The sequence below is a fragment of the Peromyscus leucopus genome, chromosome 16_21, assembly GCF_004664715.2.
Source record: "Peromyscus leucopus breed LL Stock chromosome 16_21, UCI_PerLeu_2.1, whole genome shotgun sequence".
In the NCBI taxonomy this organism is placed as follows: domain Eukaryota; kingdom Metazoa; phylum Chordata; class Mammalia; order Rodentia; family Cricetidae; genus Peromyscus; species Peromyscus leucopus.
Window position 1 is genome coordinate 59,990,647 of NC_051084.1, and position 20,379 is coordinate 60,011,025.

At 35.0% G+C, this 20,379-nt stretch overlaps 1 protein-coding gene across 50 annotated transcripts in view; it reads left to right on the forward strand.

The window, feature by feature from the left end:
- Positions 1 to 20,379, forward strand: part of Rims1 (regulating synaptic membrane exocytosis 1) — a 488,347-nt gene that overhangs the window by 317,828 nt on the left and 150,140 nt on the right. For all 50 annotated transcript variants that reach the window (XM_028868035.2, XM_028868038.2, XM_028868036.2 and 47 more), the window contains 7 exons: positions 2,318 to 2,385; positions 5,286 to 5,396; positions 6,830 to 6,929; positions 10,458 to 10,581; positions 13,734 to 13,780; positions 16,906 to 17,018; positions 19,445 to 19,575. In XM_028868035.2, coding sequence (XP_028723868.1) covers positions 2,318 to 2,385; positions 5,286 to 5,396; positions 6,830 to 6,929; positions 10,458 to 10,581; positions 13,734 to 13,780; positions 16,906 to 17,018; positions 19,445 to 19,575 — 694 coding nt within the window. The remainder of the gene's footprint in view (positions 1 to 2,317; positions 2,386 to 5,285; positions 5,397 to 6,829; positions 6,930 to 10,457; positions 10,582 to 13,733; positions 13,781 to 16,905; positions 17,019 to 19,444; positions 19,576 to 20,379) is intronic.

A 20,379-nucleotide genomic window follows, 5' to 3' on the forward strand; every position in this document is an offset into this window, starting at 1 on the left:
TTTTTATTATTTTTTCAAATATTTAAGAAAAAGATGATGCAATTTAGTGATGATCATAAAACTATTAAAACATGTTCAGAATACAAACAGGTTTAATGTATTCTAAAATAAATAAATTTTGCGTGGTACAGTATTTTTTACATCTTCATTTTTCTAGTCCTATTTAGTATGTATCTACAATACCGTGTATAATCAAATGTTGCCAAATCATATGGCTACAAAATGTGTAGCATTCATATTGTCATAAGGTAGAACAAGAACTAGTTAGGAGTTACTAGGCAAACTCTTTTATAGATAAATCTGCCTATCTGGCTGTCTACCTACTACCTATGTGGAATACCCACATAATTTATATAACCTCTGTTCTAGATGTTTTCCCTAAATAGTTTGTAGATGATAGAAAACCAATCATTGAAATGTGCATTTTTATAATATGAGGCATATATTATTGAATTTTATCAAAAAATCATCAACTTTTTAGTTTTTTTTTTTTGAGGATCATTTTGCCCAGAAATAGTCACTGTATATGAGTGTTTAGACTTGTTTAGGAAAAGAGATATCAAATACAAAGCCAAGCCATCACAAGAGAAAGGTGGAAGGCAGAGAAGGCACCCAAGTATATAGACTTCTTACAGTAGCAATCACCTCAAGGGCAAAGTTTTCCTTTACATCTGATAGAGTCTAAGCAATTCTGTGAATATGAGTCTTCAAAGATGAGTTAGAAATTAACAGCTCATTGGGTCTTCATACTAATTATATGGAACTTGGGGAGAAATACTTATTAATAGCAATAATCATTTTGTAAATAGATACTCATATTAGTCCTTCAATATTCATGTTACAGTGTGTTTTCTGAAAGGGATTGAAGATTGACTACTTGAAAATAAGCATGGGAAGTTTTTCAGTGGGTAAACATAAAATACAAAAGCCTTTGCTTTTGAAATTCATTAATTTTTTGAAATTCAAAACCCATTTTCATAATGAGATGTTCCGTAGACATTTGGAAATTCACAAACTTTGATATTGGACCATCTCTGCATTCAAATACATGATTTTTGAGAGAGGTTTGGATCCCAGGTGAAGTGATATTTTAAGAGAATACTTCTTGCTGGCCTCATTTCTAACATTAATACCTACACAGAATTTACCATTATTCCTGTGAATATTTAAATGAAATTTCAATATTTATTGTAATGCTTATAACATTTTATTCAACTCAAGGGTGTGTAAAAGAAACCTACAGAAAACACTGAAGTGGAAATGTGTGGATTTTATAATTACAGACTCCATACATTCTTGAAATTACTATGTATTGAATTTCTCCAGTTCCCTTATCTCACATACCTGCTACCAATGAATTTTTTTTATTACTAAGATGCAGTTATAAGCCAAATGTGTTTTCCAGTTAACTAGTAGGAGCTGTGTGCCTTGGGATTAGCTGGCATAGTTTGATAACTCTCTGCTATTTTTATTCTCTTCGGAGGTCCATGGAGAGACCATTTTGATTCAGTTAACTTGGTATTTAAAACACGAAGGTCATTTGTTTTTTACTTGGCTTAAAAAGCTATCCTCTCAGGACTTTTATCTCACACAAATACTGAAAACATTGCTCTTTCCTTTAAAACTTTCTGTTTCCTAAATTTCTTTCTTTGGCATTATACTTGAAGTAAATATTAAAATTAATATTTTTATTTGGAAAATAAAATAAACATTAAATTAGATTCATGTACACAGTGCTAGAGCTTTTTTAAGTTCCTTATGACTTTGGGAGTACTGTTGAATACAATGTCATTTGCATGCAGCCTTTTGCTAAGTTATTCTTGGTCGTTTGTTTATCATTAAGCATTAGGTATGTGTACCATATTAGCAGTTAATGAAGGAGGAGATAGAACGCCACATGACTTTGAAAGTTAAGATACAGTGTAGGTGAGTTCCAGAGAGCCCAAATTTGAATATTTCTCAGCTAGCGGATATTTTTTTGGCCACTAGAGGGCAGTCTGTCCCTGCTATAGTTTTGTGAGGCGGGGAGGGAGAACCCTGCGGCTTCCACCACTATTTTGTGTCGGGTTTCTAGGATGATTGGCAACATGAAAGGATAGCTCTTGATTGGAGACGCGCATCTGTATCACTTGTTCACTCATTTCTGTGATTCCAGCCCTTAACCTTTGTCTGTCAGTTGGGTACTCGTCGGGAATGCAAACACTCAAGATTGTAGTACCCTAAACGTTTCATGGGCTTGAACATGCGATGTGGAAATGGTCACAGGAATGCCGAAACTTTCCACTTGAACCACTTTCCATTCTTTCCCACTGCACAGGTGATTTGGATTACTACTGGTTGGATCCTGCGACGTGGCACAGCCGGGAAACATCGCCTATCAGTTCGGTAAGCTTCCTCACAGCGTCGACAGTTCAAGATTCACGCTTGGTATTCACTATCTTCTGTTATGTGATTAATACCGTCTTTCTGGATCTAGTACACCTTTTATTACCGCCATTATTAATTTAATTTGAAAGGGCCGCTTTAAAGAAAAGGGGTTGTCTTTGAATAATCACAGAGTTCTGCCAGCATCTGCCTCCTTAAAGGCGTTCACCGCCACTGCCTGGCATCATGAAATTACTTTTAAATGAAGAGAAACTCAAAAAAGAGTTCCTCAAGAAATCCAAACAGTGTTTTGTGTGTTCACACTGAAAATTACTTCTCAATAATAATAAGACACCGCCATATGCTTACAGTAAATAGACTGTATTTAGATGTTTAAGATTCAGACCGTGGGATCAAAGTCAGATAACAGTGATTCTTTTTTTATTTTTATTTTTATTAAGACATTTTCTACTCATTTTACCTACCAACCACAAGACCCCTCTCCTCCCTCCTCCTGCCCCCTGGCCTCCCCCCTCACAAACCACCCCCTATTCCTGCCTTCCAAGGCAAGGAGGTCTCCCATGGGGAGTCAGCAGAACCTGGTACATTCACTTGAGGCAGGTCCAAGCCCTTCCCCCCTGCACCAAGGCTGCACAAGGTGTCCCTCCATAGGCACTGGATTCCAAAAAGCCTGCTCATAGATCACAATCCCACTGCCTGGGAGCCCCCTAAACAGTTCAGGCTAATCCACTGTCTCACCTATCCAGAGGGCCTAGACAGTACCATGGGGGATCCTCAGCTATTGGTCCACAGTTCATGCATTTCCACTAGTTTGGCTGGCCATCTTGATACCAGTGATTCTTATACTGTTTGTCTTATTAAAGCCGAACAATTAATTTTGTTGTTTAAAACAAACAGACAGTAGAATTAATGACTGAGCCAGACCAGCAAGTCCATTCCTATAATAATGGTTAATGAATATGACAGCACCTAATTTAAATCTAAGTTTATACATTAATGTTCACTACACATTTGAATTTGCATGTTTAGCTTTCCATTGCATGGAATTTGTGGCATTTCTTCAGAGATAATGCTTATGCACATGAGAAGTGAGAGTAAAGTTCCATGTTGAGGTTTTTGCATTAGCCTCGGTGACATGACTTCACTTCTGTAGCTAGAGGAGAATGTCACTGTGGTGATGAATTAATTTGTCCTCTTCCCATTTAAATATATTTATAGAGCATTGAGCACCATTGGAAAGAGTTTCATCCACTCAGTGCACACACACACACACACACACACACACACACACACACATACACAAAACATACACACAAGCACAAATATCCACACCTACCCAATACACAAATAGGCACAAAAACACACCCAGAGACATAACAAACATGGAAAAAAGCAAGCATACTCAACAACATACAAATATACACACACAAACACAGGAGTCATATCCATTTCACTGGATATGGTAGGTTTTAGCTGTTGAGCCACACGAGTACTTAACCTAGTTTAACTTCTGTAGAAAATGTTTTTAAATGCTGGAGAAGAAAGCTTGGAAACTTTTAGTTTCATTTAACTATAATACAAGTTTAAATATTTGAAATTTAAACAGCAGAAATTCACCCTTTGCTGAGGAAAAATGAGGTTGAATAGAACCCATCCCTCCTTAAAAGCCGATTATATCTGTCATAGTTACTGTGTTGATCAATAGAGGTCTAAAAAGATGTAAGTTTCTCAGTGATGCTAGTAGTACAGACAAATATATTTTATTTTGTGTTTTCCTTTCTGTTGTGCAGAATAATAGTTTTCTTGCGTAATTTCTCTGATTTTATTCAGTCTTCCATTCCTTCCCCTTCCTGTAACCCTTGCTCTCCATCTTTCTGAACAGTTTTACATCTTACTTCCATTTCACCTTTATTATTTTTCTAGAGCTCTTGCATGATAGAAAACACACACACACACACACACACACACACACACACACACACACACCATTCAATAAGGACTCCATTATATGTGAATAAGACTGAAATATTCCAGGTACTCCTTGACTTACTATAGACCAAGGCTACATCCTGCTTAACTCATTGTAAACTATTTTTTAATTAATGGGCTGCAGTGATGGGTGGCTCAGTAGGAAAGTCACTCGCCGTGAATCACGGCCACCTGATTTCGATCCCCAGAACCCATGCTGTGGAATGAGAGAACCAACTCCCATAACTTGTCCCCTGACCACATGTATATCGTGGCACGTGTGCTTCCTCACATTAATTAATTCAAAGTAAAATATTTTGATTGAGATGGGTTCCATGTACCTGTTCTCCTTTTCCATCACTTTGCCACACAGCACACTGTAGGGTGCTGGATGTTTACAAATTGCATGACTGACAGGACCTGGGACTAGCTGCCCCTGCCCAACATCCTGACAGAGGAGTACATGACAGACAGACTTATCACAACCCGACAAAAATTAAGATTCAGTGTGGTATCTGCTGAATGGGAATATCTCTACACAACTGTAAATTAAAATTAGATTGTAAGGTAAGCCAATATAATTCAAGAGCTATATAATATATAATATATAACCAGTATACTATAACTATTAATAACTCAAATGTAGTGTTCTATGTATAGTCGAGATATTATTAAAATTACAGTTAGTTACATTTCAGAGCTATTTTCGAGACTGTTCTTAATTGCTAACTACTTTTATAATCATTGCAAATAAAATATAGCTCTAACTAAAAAGTCTTATAAGTCCACTACAGAACCCACCTAAATAAAGAATTACCAATCTAGTGGCCTTTAACACCGCTCCCCCAAATCGCATCATGTTACAACTGGTGATTATTTAGTTACAGAAAATAAAACAAGCCATTCACTTTTTAAACTTTATGTTTTAATAGCATCCTGTAACGTGGCAGCCATCAAAAGAGGGAGACCGATTAATTGGCCGTGTTATTCTTAACAAAAGAACAACCATGCCCAAAGAATCAGGTGCATTATTGGGTCTGAAAGTAAGTATACTGGTTCAAAATGTGGGATAAAGTACAGTACAGACAGAATTCAAAAAGTTTTAACAATTGGTTTTAAAATTTTTTTCTCCCTTCCCCAAAGTCAGTTCTCTCCAGTGAATATAGCTTTACTTATATGTTAAGGAGAAACAAAGTATAAATAAGGGAAATGTTTTCTAGTAACAGAAATACAGTAATGTTAAAAGTGTAAAATGTTTCTTTTAAACACACTGTCTTCTGAACAAAATAAGGATATGTTAGATACACAGAGATATTTCTGTTTTATAGAACAGTTTATAAACGTGCACACATGCGTGTGTCCACATACATGCATATCTTGCATTATGTGTATCCAGACAGCTGTGTTAAATCACATGATTATGCTGGAAGTTTCATAAATATTCAAAGATTTTGCTATTGTTGTATGTGACCCCTTGAGAACTGTTGGCTATTAATTTAGGGAATAGGTGTGGCTTCTGTAGAGTTCTTGCCTGGTGTACTTGAAGCCCTGAGTTTGAATCGAAGCACAGCCTAACAAAAATTAATTCATGTACTTATTTATACTTTGTTGATTATTACCATTAATGCCACTTGCTATGAACTGTTTCTGGTAGACTATATTACTAGCTACATTTCTGAGAACTGTGGACCACTCTAACCTTTCAGCATTATTACTCTACCTCGCTCCTCTCTCCTCCACTCATTTTTAATTGTGCATATTTGAGACCCTGGCATATTGTAAAAATGAGCCTAGGGTTCTTTTTTTCCAAATATATTGAATTTAGAAAATAATGGAAAGTGTTGAATGTTTAGCAATATAATTCATGTTTGAGAGTCAAGTGTTCATAGTTAGATATGGCAAATGACACTATCCAGATGTTTTGTTGTGGATACACTGTAGCTGTGATACTTGTACAATGTAATACTTTGTACAGTGGCAGGTCACTTCCCCCAGGAGACCTTTATTTGGGTAAAATATCTAGTCTCTATGAACTCAGGTCTACTGTATTCTACCACAGTTACAGGCAAGGGACCAATATTTGATAAGGACAGTGGGGTATATCCTTATGCAAATAAAGCTGACTCATATGGTAGGCATGATATGGAAGATAATTAACTCAGTTCAGACAGTACCAACCACTTGCTGAATAACTATGAACAGGGAATTGTACCCCTTTCTTCTAAATGTACATGATCTTGGGGCCCTGTGATTGTTACTACAATGTAAAACACAGTACACAAACTTCCTTACATGCCATCCCAAATATAGTGGATTTTAAAAATAATGCCTTACTACTACTTACTTCAATCAAAGATGAAGTTCATGAACGTCCCCTTACTGGATTGTAAACATATTAGAACAATGTACAATTAATTCTGCTTACTAATTTATTCATGAATGAGACTTAGGAACTCATGAATTTGTAATTGTCCAGGTGGTTGGAGGAAAAATGACAGATTTAGGACGTCTTGGTGCTTTCATCACCAAAGTAAAGAAGGGTAGCCTGGCAGATGTAGTTGGACACCTAAGAGCAGGTAACTTTTCTCTTTTTTCATATAACCGATTTGTTCTCTCTAAAAGTTGATGAGTTTCAGTTTGTGTTCAGTTATTTACATATGTTAATTGTCAGTAAGTCATTGTAAAGCATGGATACAGCTCTTTTCCTGATACAAATGTTTACCAGTTCATTTATAGTTATCTGTACATAAGTGGCAATTAGGAAATAGAAACATTAGGGGTCTTTCATAGAAATAAAATAATAGATGCAAATTAGTGAAATAATGCTTATTTCATAGGTGATTTCGTAATATTACAACAAAAATTTAAATCCAAAGTGCATTAGCATTGTAAAAAAAATGCGTTCCACACTATTGTCTTTCATAATGTGTCAAAACACTAATTTAGGAGTAGTAACTGGTGTTTTGCATATAACCTTATCATGATAATGATTCCTATACAGATTATTTAATGAATTGCAGGTTAATTTAAATGTGACATGCCACTTCTATAGAATTTGGATGTTTATTTTGCTCTGCATAGCCTTAAGTGACACAGTAAAGAGAAAAATCACTGAATATACTATAAATTCAGTAGCAACACAACTTAAAATTGCTATTGATAAGTTGTTAATTTTTAGTTTTAGGTGAAATAATAAAAAGTTTTAGTGGATTTCACTGTAGATAATGGATAACTATGTCAACAAAGATGATTGTTGATACAAGAATAAATCTGAAAAAAGTATAGCAATCCCATGGTAACTAAAGCTAGCAAACTTTAGCTATTAAAAGTAAACTTTTGCTACTCTTTTTTTTTTTTTTTTTGCAGATGAGAACAGTATAACAACTTTTGAATTTTGTTGTGTTTTCTTAGATGATTCTTGTAAAAGCGAATGAAGTTGTTGCTCTCTGTAACATAACCTGTGGTTTCCATGTCTTTAAGACCCTCCCGACGGTCTGGGAGCCTGATAGCTTAAATCTAGAAATGATAAAGCACAGCTAAAATAATTGTAAAACATACAAGTATGCTTTTCACTTTAAGCAGTGGATTTGGACCAAATGAAAGTACCTTTAATTTTACTTTTTATAGACTCAATGATAGAGACAATTGGACATGTATTTTAGTGCACAAACTGGCTTCTCTTCTATTTTCGTATAATAGCCTTAGCTCATAAAAGTCACCTGTGACATTATTTTTGACCTTTGCTCGGGATCTGGAACCTTCTTTCTATCTTTCCTGGATTCATACAGACTGATTCCCCTTCAAGTCAACGTAGTTCGCTGTTGCTCAGTTTAACCATCGGAAACACAAAACCGGCACCCGCACCCTGGTGGCTCTAGATTCATTTGTGTCTCTCACTTATTCTTCTATTCAACTCACAGCTCTGTAGGTCTGCCCACCGAGAGCCTACAGAGCTCCCTGGCTATGACAGTGTACCTGTGCCCTGGCAAGCTTCCTCCATCCCCCACAACACTTGGTCAGCACCAGCTGTCAACCGGCTCTGATGGCTGAAATCTTTTTCATCCTTCAGTGCTCATAATTCAAATGTTTCTTGATATCTCACCTAGAGAAATAGCTAATTACTATCCTCCTGGTACCACCTGGCTCTACTTCTGTTCCTCATTGGATGACTCTAATTGCAGGAAACATATTATTTAAAGGTGTTTTTTTTTTAACTCGTTTTTGTGTTATATTTCCACCATGAAATATAAAGACAAAGTGTTGTTTTCATCTTTTCCCCCTCATTGACTACATCTACCTGAGGTGATTATCCATGGATAAGTAAATGGTCCGAATGGTATTAAATACTTCCCGTATTCAGTTTTATTGCACTATGAATAAATTAAAGCACGTATCAGTTTATTTTAATATTAAAAGTCATGTGCCCAGGTTTCTGTCAGTTAGCTAGAGTAATGAACAATGCATTACTTTTGCAAAATAATGGTTGCAATCTGCCTTTGAGTATTAAAGTCAATTTATTTATATTCATCATTTTGCAAAAAAAAAGTGATAGAATGAAATATAATAGAAATTATCAGGGTAAGTACTATTTTATGAAATATTTTCCCAGCATATGTGTGAATATGCACATTGCTACATATTGAATATATATGTCTAATGAACTGTGCATAATTATGTATAATTCATTAGATATAAATATATATGTCTAATGAACTGTGATGTTAAACTTTGTTTTTCTTCTTTGGTCAAAAAACATTTTTAATACTGATAACATATTGTGAAAATGTATTCCTTTCCTTTATTCTTATCAGTGAAGTATATCAGTGAAAATCTTTCTAGGCAACTTCTTAGGTCAAATTATTAATATTTATTTAATTATTGCTAATAGCTATATTTTTAATGAAACTTAAGCAGCACTCATGCTTTTTACTCTTAAGGAAAGAAATTGTTAGAAAATAGGAATTACTTTAAGATTTTTTTCCATCAGTTATAAAAATGACTTGATCTAAAAACTACATGTTTGCCTTTACGTGTAAAATGTTATTAATTAAACACTGATTTTAGTTAGGTATGTAATTATTTGAGGACCTGAAATGGTGAGAACAGCATAATAAGCAGGACATGAGAAAAGTAAGCCACCTCAAAGGGCCGTTAATGCAGAGATATCTCACCTGAATCTACCACTGTGAGCTGGAAGGTCCTGGCAGAGGACCATTTAGGGTCTAACACTTTTATGAAAATAAATCTTTGTCTCCAAATCATCTACTTTTAAAGCTGGAGTTAAAATAATAACCATCAGTTGCTTTACTTTTTTTTCCCATGGGACATCATGTCCTTCATTGATCTTGGACTATCTCAAAAGAAATCAGTACTATATTAATTCTCTCTTGCCTTAAATACTTCCTCTTGTTACTTAAGTATTCACTACATGCTCTGTATAGAATGTGTGTGTTATGAACATCTGGAAGGGGGTTAACTGTCATGCAACAGTTTTCACATCTGCTTGCTTTGTGACTGCCATGGCTACCTATGTTACCTTACCTATGGATATGAAATCAAATCCTTTCATGCATTTTTATTCTGTTGTGCATCCGGTGAAGACAATGGCGCCTGACTTAGACATGGAAAATTTGTGCTAGAAAATGTTTATTGTTACTTTTAACAAAACTAAACCAAAACTTCTGCTTACTTAATAAGAATCCTTCATATGCAGAAACACCTGCATTTCTTATACTATATTACAGGGCATGCTGCTAACCCTTGGTTTTAATGTTTCCAAATAGGCTGTGCTAATTTCCATCCCATAGCATGAGATTATTTTTATATTATTTCTGGTATATCTAAAAAAAAAATAGAGTCAGTTTTGTATTGGACTATTTTTAGTGACCAGTAATATTTGGGGATAAAAGCCCAAGAAGAAAGTAAAGGTGGTTAGAAGAACCAGTTAGCTGACATTATATGACAAGTCATCTTACTTCTGAGAGCAAAGCCTTGAGTATTAAGTTATTGGTATATGGTTTGCATTTCTTTGTTAAAAAAGAGAAAAGATAAGAAAAGTAAACAGACTATATAAGGTAAAAAATACCCTTCTTTTTAAATTCAAGGGGATGAAGTTCTAGAGTGGAATGGTAAACCCCTGCCGGGAGCAACAAACGAAGAAGTTTACAACATTATTTTAGAATCAAAATCAGAACCTCAAGTTGAAATTATTGTTTCAAGGCCTATTGGGTAAGGCTAAAAACACTTGCTTCTTAAGCTCAGTGAATTACATGTATTAGCAGGGTTTGACAAAGAGTGTGGACATTCATACAGAACATGTTAACATGGATAGCTTTTTTTCATCTATTATGGGCATATATAACAGGCAATGAATCCTTCTTAACTTTTAAAATTATAACACTGGATTCTAATATGTTAGAATTATGTTAACATATGTCTAATATGTTAGAATTCCTATATCTTAGAAGCCCCTCAATGGACCAATATAAAAATGCCAATATTTATTTTTCAATATAACAAAGTGTTGACTTTCACTGATTAACTACTGATTTTTTTTGTAATTTCTAACTTAATCAGTGGTGTTTCCTTTAAGGGAATAACCCGTCAACATCTCCCGTCAATAACCCTTATACATCTCCAATAACTTCTTATTCTATAAAGGAGAAAATATTTTTCCATACACTCACAAAAGAGTGGTTTCAGCTTTTGTTTGAAACAAGACAGGGGATATTGAGTATTTGGATGTTTGATCACTATAATAAATGTTATTTGTAAAACTTTAGTTTTAAACATGGTTCAGTAATCTATTGACAGTACAATATTTCTCTGTATCTGTCTTCAGTTCCCTATAGTGTTAGCATTTTCCAACAAACTCAACAAGTCTAGAGTAAAAATACATTTACCATTCTATAAATTTTAGTAGATATTTTTAACTATGTCATTATAGTGAGCTTACTACATGAATTTATTCTTGGAATTAATTTTTATATCAGTTTGCCAAGCTAAGATATTACAGAGCTCTGATTTGAGACATTTATGTTGAAAAACTGTTAACTCTAATTTTTATTGTTTCCATGAGTGTATATCAATGTAAAACATACTGAAAATAACCATCCTAATATTGATAGAATGCCAAAGTATGATCCTATTTCACAGACCATTAATATATAAAACTCTAAAACAAAGCCAAGCTTTCAACTAATTTTAAGTGATGACAAAGAGTAAACACTGAACACATTTCCAAAAGTATTATATATTTCCATGTAGGCTTTTAAAATAACACCATAATTTTTGCTAGTTTTATGTGATATATGTTCTAGTGCTGAGGTACATATGACACTGAAAAAAGAGGTAAGTAAATTGGGAAATAATCAAAAGTATAAAAATGAAATTTATACTTGACCCCTACACACATAGCCAGATATTTTGTATATATTTAGTGCTTTCAGAGTACTTAGGTAAAACAGTGATTTACCATGACTTAAGAGAACAACAGACAATTAAAGCAGACTGGAACAACAATAATATGACTATTGCTTTTATACTCATATTGCTCTGAAGTAATCATCTGCATATCCAAACCCTTGTCCATTATAAAGCCTGGAATTCAGAGAGTTATGACTTTGAAGACTGTGTCTGAATAAACATCAAAGCTGTCGTATACATTACTTCAGTAATAATGTTTAATGTCGTTAATGTTTAATTCATTGACATAATGATTTTAGGAGTCATTGTAGATAGATCTCATAACCATTAACACAGATTAAAAGCATAAGCTCCTTTCAGATGTTTTGGGAGACTATTGGCTTTTATGCTTCTAATCATTATTAAAATTATTGAACACAAGACTTGTGAGTAGAAAAAAAACTAAAAAAACTTGTGTTAATAAGTGGAACTGTCTGCATGGAAATCTTGCAAAAGCAATTAATGTTGGCCCAAAATGACTTTAGAGTTTTTTAAAACAACTTTTCCCAGTCTCCCTTTCAGTAACATATAAAATATGTCAGAGTTACACATTCTGAGTTTTTAACTGACTGTGTTAAGATTTTCAAAGAACTTTTACAATCTAAAAGATTATCATCCTGATTTTTAAAGATAATTTTTTTCCATTTGCGCAAATGAATTGAAAGGCAATTGTCATTGTGGAAGCAGTTGTATTTCAGGAATTATAAAGAAATCTCAATTACTAGTTCATGGAGATTATATAAATTGGCATTTATGTTCACATATATGATACAATACAGTTATAAATTATGAGCATGAGGTTTTATCATCTGTAGAAAAAACTGAGTATAGTTAATTATGAAATTAGTTTGCACACAAAGTGAGAAGGCATCAAGAACCAAAGCAGAAAACAAAATAGTAAAAGTAACCAAGTGAATTTAGGCTGTAAGGAAAGTAATTAAAATAATTTAACTGATATGCTGATAATTCTGTTGACACTAACTCCAGTCTGCTTTAATATGTTATATTAACACTTGCATGTTATTAATCTCCTTAAATTAATACTAAAATATTTTTGAAAAAGGGGAGGCAAAGTGGACATATACAAGATAATGCCCAAACCAAAGGTGGTCCAGGGTTCTTATGGGATTTTAAGGTCTCAGTGGAAAATAGATGAAGCTGAAGTTGTCCTAAGAAGTTTTTTTTCAGAGTAGTTTGTGAGCATGGCTTGAATGGGGACTCTCACAACTCACTTTAACCATGGAGTGTAATAGCCACATATTTAGCAAACCAGTATAGAGATAAAAATCTCTATGAGGGACATATATTTGCATATATATTATATGTGCCATGTATATATTACATGCACATACACGAGCTATTTTGGCTTTTTTGTTGCAAGCTTGCACCATCATTAATTTCCGAAGCAATTCATCCTTTTAAGTTTCTTAACTTTGCCCATGGTAGTCATCATTTCATTTACTTATGAAGAAATATTTCCATCTGTTTCACTCAGTAAACTCTTTCAGATGTGTTTGTAAAGCATATTCCTGATTTGTAAAATTTGTGTCATTTTGATTTTCTAGAATTGAAACAAAATACTATTACCTTTAACATTTTTTTTAATTTCCAAAACCTGCTGTTTTGGTAGTAAAAATATTGTGGGGAACGTATCCACAATATTATTCTGATTGTTGTCATGTTAAAGTATTTTGCTGTTAAAACTATATAAAAACTTTTTTTTTTTTACTGCAGTTTTCTTTATGTGGGGTTTGGCATTCATGCACATTAGTCGTTACCTAAATAGTATCTCTCCTTCATTTCTACACCATAAAGACCCCAAAGGACTTTCATCTCACTGAGATAGAATGGGCTGTGTTCGCCTCAGGCAGGGTAACTTACCTAATGGGATTTTTCACTCTACCTGTTTCTTTTAGTGACATCCCCCGGATCCCTGAGAGTTCCCATCCTCCCCTGGAGTCTAGTGAGTAATAGCATTTCCTTGTTATTAAAAATACATTAAACTAAATTAGAAAATAAGATTCATTGTTTTCCTTAATCATTTGATGTAAATGAACTAATATTACCGTTTGCCTGTCTTTGCTAATTTTGCAATGGTAATAATGCTCAAACCAAGGTGGTCTAGGCCATGTTCACTAATCTAGTTACTAACTCAAAGTTGTTCTTTACCAGGAATTTTTCCTTTGCTCATTTTCGTGCCCATACAAATATTCTCATTTCAATATCCTTCTTTATAATGTTATGTTGAAAGTGTTATGTTTGGGACAGGTGTTTTGAGGGAAACTGAGGCAGAATACTGGAGAGTAAAGAGTCTATGAGAAAAGTTATTAGCTCCATGAACAGGCAGCTAATGCATGCACAGCATGGTGAGAGCATCATGGAGACTTCAGACCCCAGTAGCAGAAGCAGAAGGCAAGGCAGGGTCTCTGGAAAGTCAGAACCGGCATCGGAGAAGTAGGGGCCGTTCTGTGCTTACAACGTTCTGAAGATGGTGAAGGTCTCACACCCAGAGCCTGCAGCCGGGCTCTCTGATTCCTGGTCAAGAGACAAAGAAGGTAGTTGGGGGGGGGGCGCAGGATGTATGTATTCAACACCACCTTTGATGTTAACTGGCTTCCCTGGTGAGAAATCCTAGCACCTGTATATCTGACCATGTCTCAGTAGGCATGCCCTTTGTGTCTGTGAGGTGAGGCTTAAGAAAAGGCCTGATTCTGACATCGCATTTTTACTAGTCGTAAATCGGTACACTGAGCAGAAAAAATTTATTGTGGGCTGAGCATTATGACACGAGTTTACAGTCTCATATCTTGGAGGGCAGATGCAGGAGATTACAGGTTCAAGACTAGCTTGTACTACTTGTTGAGAATCTATCTCAAGAAAACAAAACAAAAATAAGTAAATTAATTAATTAATTAATAATTAAGATTCTGAAACGTGACTATCCAAGTTGATTGATAAGCAGCACAGTCTGAAAACAGTCTAGACCAGTGGTTCTCAACCTGTGGGTTGTAATCCCTTTGGGGGTTGAACAGTGCTTTCATAGGGGTCACCTAAGACCCTGAAAACACAGATATTGGCATTAAGATTGATAACAGCAGCAAAATTATGGTTAGGAAGTAGAAATGAAAATTATTTTATGGTTTGGTGTCACCACAACATAAAGAACTGAATTAAAGGATTGCAGGATTAGGAAGGTTGAGAATCACTGGTCTAGACACCTTAATAACTAATTGTCATACCACCACATAATAGTGTCACATATGACATTAGAAGTCCATGGGTGTAATAGAGTTCAATGATGGCATGTGTGACAGAGCTGTTAGTGTACAGTGGTCAAAGAATTATCTGTATAATAAGTAAAGTCACTCAGGATGGGATAAGATCATATTGTGTGTAATGATACTGTTAGATAATGAAATTTTGTTGATAATCTGGACATTATTGGAATTCAGTCAAAACTGGGGTTTGATTCTCTAGGTATTATTACAGAATTCATCTTATATGATGATAAACTTAAATGGGTTTAAGGAAAACTAGTGATGAGAAGGGAAATAAAACATGATCATACTGAAGAAGGAACCTCTGGCCAAGTTACCACACAAAACCTATTCCATTATGTTCTCATTTTCATCATGTTCTCAGCCGGAACTGGGCCCAGATTTGGTTTGGGGCTTTTGATGACCAATACTAAGAGATGCGTGGAGAAAATTCCATAAATATTAGTAGTCTAGATAAAATAAAAAATAAACTCATTTTTATAAGATGGCATTATTATAAGAAACATATTTTAAGACCTAAAATGATTAGTGGGATTAGGTTAAAGACATCTGATTAAAGAGAAATTTTATTTTATAGCTATATTTAATGTAGTTAAAAGTCTCCTTTTTAGGGCACAAAATGATACATGTGGCTTCATTTAAATCTCATTTTGGAGTCGTTAACACAGAAGACCCAGCTCTCTTCTTGGAGGGAATAGGAGATAGTTTACTCTGGAGCCATTTTGAGTGAACATAACCTGGGAACACAAACTTAGATCATTCCATATTCCATGTTCCAGAATAGAAGCTGTTTCCTGTAGTTGTATAGATTTACAGAACAAAGAAAGCCATGAATTGAGGAAAGTTTAAAATACGTGGAGGGGTACATTAGAGAAATGGTTACAGCGAAATGAGGGACGATTTTCTATAGGCTTAACATGCTATCTGATGACATTCTTGGCATTGAGGTTGGTGAAGTTAGATTCCAAAGGTTTTTATCTATTAGTTACAGGATGTTAGTACTATCATGGAGGTGGGCATGGATAGTTCTAGGTGCTAAGGATAGTACAAGATAAGGTAACCAACCTTTGGACCTATAACATTCCAACCCCTGTGCATCATTGCAGTTTTAATCAATCTTTGTAGACACAGTTTCTGTTCACAGACTATAGAAAAGAACTGTGTGGGTAGCATACCTCAGTATAATTCCACACTGAATTTTGAGTGCCTATGTATTCAAGAACAAAGCAGGGTGATTGCTTTTCAGAGCATCCTGTTTTTCTGCATGTGCCTGGGTACAGAGCAACAGCATTACATGAAAGCAGAGCATTAAATTAATGAGAAATACTATTCTCAGTTAAGAGATTTATTTGTAACATAAAAATTAAGAGAGATAATTTATTTAAAAAAAACATGATGAAATCTAAATTTAAATGTGGCTCATAAATTGTGTCCTATATTCGTTCATATCAATTTGTCAGCAAATGTTCACTGGTGACCATAATTAACACAACAGGCAGCCTCTTCCTTGTAACTGCCTCAGAAAGCTTGTTCATTGATGTAACTTATGACAGGTGATACAGAACAATTCAAAATGTGGATAAGATCCTTCATGTTGAAACAAGTGAATGCAGTATCATATTATATCATCTAAAACAGATAATTAACCAAAGAAGACATAAAGAACTTGCTAGAGCTATCCCATGAAAAGTAAATTCTACACTGAATCATGTTAGCTATGCCTTAATACAAATTACAGGTCCATTTACCTTTTGGTTCAAACATGTTTCCCTTACTCTAACATGTGTTCATTTTTTTATTCTCATTTTAGGCTCAAGTTCCTTTGAATCTCAGAAGATGGAAAGGCCTTCCATTTCTGTTATTTCTCCAACCAGCCCTGGAGCTCTGAAAGACGCCCCCCAAGTCCTGCCAGGGCAACTCTCTGTATGTAGTTTCGTATATGCAGTGAATGACTGGCATTAGGGTTTGTTCTTTGAATGCGTCATTAAAAACCGCCTGGCTTTCCTGAGCCTCCAGCGAATACATAGCCATTTGGAGCTATCACCTACTTCACCATTGTTTTCTGTGTTTCTTCAGCTTGTCCCTCTAGTCACACATATTGACATAGAACTATTCACTGAATGTTTACAATGTGCTAAGTGCTCTTAAACATTAGCTGGTAAATGATAAACTTTGGAAAAATATTCATACTTTTGGTAAATTAAGTCAATGGTCCGGAGTAAGTCAGTATTCACATACATTCGTAGAAAGCCACATTCAATTTTCTTATCCACTTTTATGGAGCCTGGAGCTAAAAAAAAAAAAAGAAAAAAAAAAGCTTAAATTTAAAAAAAACAAAACAAAACATTGTCTTCTTAGGACATTTGTTTGTGGAAAGACAGCAGAGATGATGTCCAAACACAGTGGCCCACATACTTCCTGTGGATTTGCTCTCTAACCTGGGGAACCCTGGAGAAATAAACTGGCCAACTGTTATGGATAGCTCATAGATTAAAAACAGAAAGTGAGAAGCTTGCATTAATAACGAAGATGAAATTTTGCTTCAGATTTTTCCATGAAGAGTTGTGTTTTCAGTCTTTAGTGCTGTGTGGCTTTCTGTGGTCAATCTTAATGCTTTTCTTTGATAAGTCAAAGAAAATGAACTTATAGTCACTGTTACTTCCAAGTCCTCCTTATAATATAAGAAAAAGCATAACCTGTTTTGCTTAGCTGCTTGGGCATTTTTTTTCATTGTAGTTATCTCTGGTTCTTCACCTACACCATTAAAGGGGGTTAAAGCTTAAATTGGTTGTATAAAAAAAAATAGAAGTTTGAATTCATACATCTCCAAATCCTTTTCCTGTTCCTTGCAGTGATGAAACAGTCCCATTTAATTTAGCTTGTTTTGTTATTATGACTTCTGAATACACTATCTCACATACCCAGTAGGCATTTGTATTTAAATGTAATCACTTAAACAGAAAATCAAAAGTAACTTCTAGATTCAAAGACAGAATTGAAGTTAACACTGTGAATTTAGTGACATATTCTTGCCGCCAGAATGGACTCTGTGTTTAAATCTAATTTGAGGTCACCTTGTGTTTCACCATTTGGCTCTAGCATGAGGAATTCATCATTAGAAGTGTCACTCGGCCTTCGTGTTATTTGGAGTGTCACTTATGTGTTAAGCCTTCCCTTTCTTTTCCTTTCTTTCATAATAGCTAGCTTATACGACAGAGAAACATGTTAGGAAGCAACAAACTTTGCCTGGTGCAGAGTGGGTCTGTGATGAATATGTTCCCTGACCACTTCCCTTCCTTCTTAATCAATTCTTATTTCAGCCACCCATAGTACTAGAAAGCACTTTCTTTGAAAATTTTTTATTATATTTTTGAGATTATGATTACATCATTTCTGCTTTCCCTTTTTTCCTTCTAAATCTTACCATATCCCTGGACTTGCTCTTTAGAAAGGACTTCAAACAACCCTAAAATAAAGTCATTGATGACCAACACCTATTATGTTTGATATCAAAAAACATTATGATGACTTCAGTATTCCCAGAATTAAGCTCCAAAGCTACACAGAGAAACCCTGTCTCAAAAAATCCAAATAACAACCGCAACAACAATAATAATAGTTGTATTAGTTGTATGTACATGCTTTTTCTTTTGGGCCATCAACCAGCTCTCAAATCATGACACAGAGCTTAGGCTCATTTCTGGCTAGCTCTTTTAACTTAAATTAACCTGTTTCCTTTATTTACATTTGCCTCAGGGCTTTTTACCTTTCTTTCCTTCTGTATATCTTATTTTCACTGCTTCTCATGACTGGCTGCCTGGTTTATTGTCCTGGGCATGTCCCTCTCGCATCTCATTCTTCTCTTTCCCAGATTTATCCTTCTATTTATTCTCTGTGCCTGCCAGCATTGCCTATCCTTTTTCTGCCTAGCTATTGGCCATTCTGCTCTCTATGAGATCAATCAGGTGCCTTAGGCAGGCAAGCTGAAACAAATACAACACATCTTAACATAATTAAGCAAGTGCAGCATAACCAAATGTAACACACTTTTACACACTTAAAGTGATATTCCACAGCATAAAAAATGTAACATATCTTTGCCTAATTAAAGTAATATTCCACAACAGTTGCATTTCCATACCTGAAGATGTAATGGTTTTGCCTGTTGTGAGTTGTACATAAAATGCTTACTAAAGGGAAAAAGTAACTTCTTGACGGCTATATTTCAAATCACTGGAATCCCGTTATACTTCAAGTCAAAACATCCTTTAAATAGAGTTCTGATGCTTTATGCAAAATTATTTAATCTCCTGCTTTTGATAAACAGTTCCATTCTGCATTTCTCCTAGGTGAAGCTGTGGTATGATAAAGTGGGACATCAGCTGATTGTGAATGTTCTACAAGCAACTGATCTACCCCCTAGAGTAGATGGGCGTCCCAGGAACCCCTATGTAAAAATGTATTTTCTTCCAGATAGAAGGTAGTGAATGATTTTTGAAAAGTTTACTAAACTCAGTATTAATTAGAGAGATAGAATTTCCTTTCTGGGACATATTTTCCAAATATAATAAGTAATTCTCTCTAGTGGACTAAACAGCTTTATCCATGAAGATAATGTCTCAGACCTTTTACTTGATAATAATGAGGTACTTTTAAATATTCCCATTAGTAGAGACATTTCATTAAGAATGTACCTTTATATGTACCTACAGTCAGAATCATTGCTTAACATTTATAATTGAAATTAGTACTATTAAGTAATATTAGTATTATACCCTATGAGTTCTCCTTAGATTTTGATGTTATTAAACAAAACATAGGAAAAAAGATGGACTGGAAGCATAGTTCAATAGCAGAGCATTCCCCTAACTTGATGAGGCGCTGGGTTTGAACCTCATCTCAAGGCAGTGATAGTAAGTGACAGCTCAGTTGTTCAGCCACAACTGAACATTCATAACATCCCCTCTAAAGCTCATAGAACATTGTAAAGAAGGGAATGGCAAGAATATGTAAAATATATCAGTGATATATGTGCTATCGAACTCCAGCGTCTGGGAAAGACAGAACATTTGCAAACATGAACTCAAACAGTTTGAGTTTGCCTGCACTGAAAGCACACGGGGGAGGGGGGGGGAGTAGGAGCCTACAACAGTCAGGGATTAGGGAGAGGCTCGGGGACTCTACTCCTTATGGATGAAGTATTTGCTACAAAAAGATTATTAGACTGTGGAGGTGTCCCCGTCAGTTTTCTGATCTCAGGGAACCCAAGTCAGTGTGAACATGG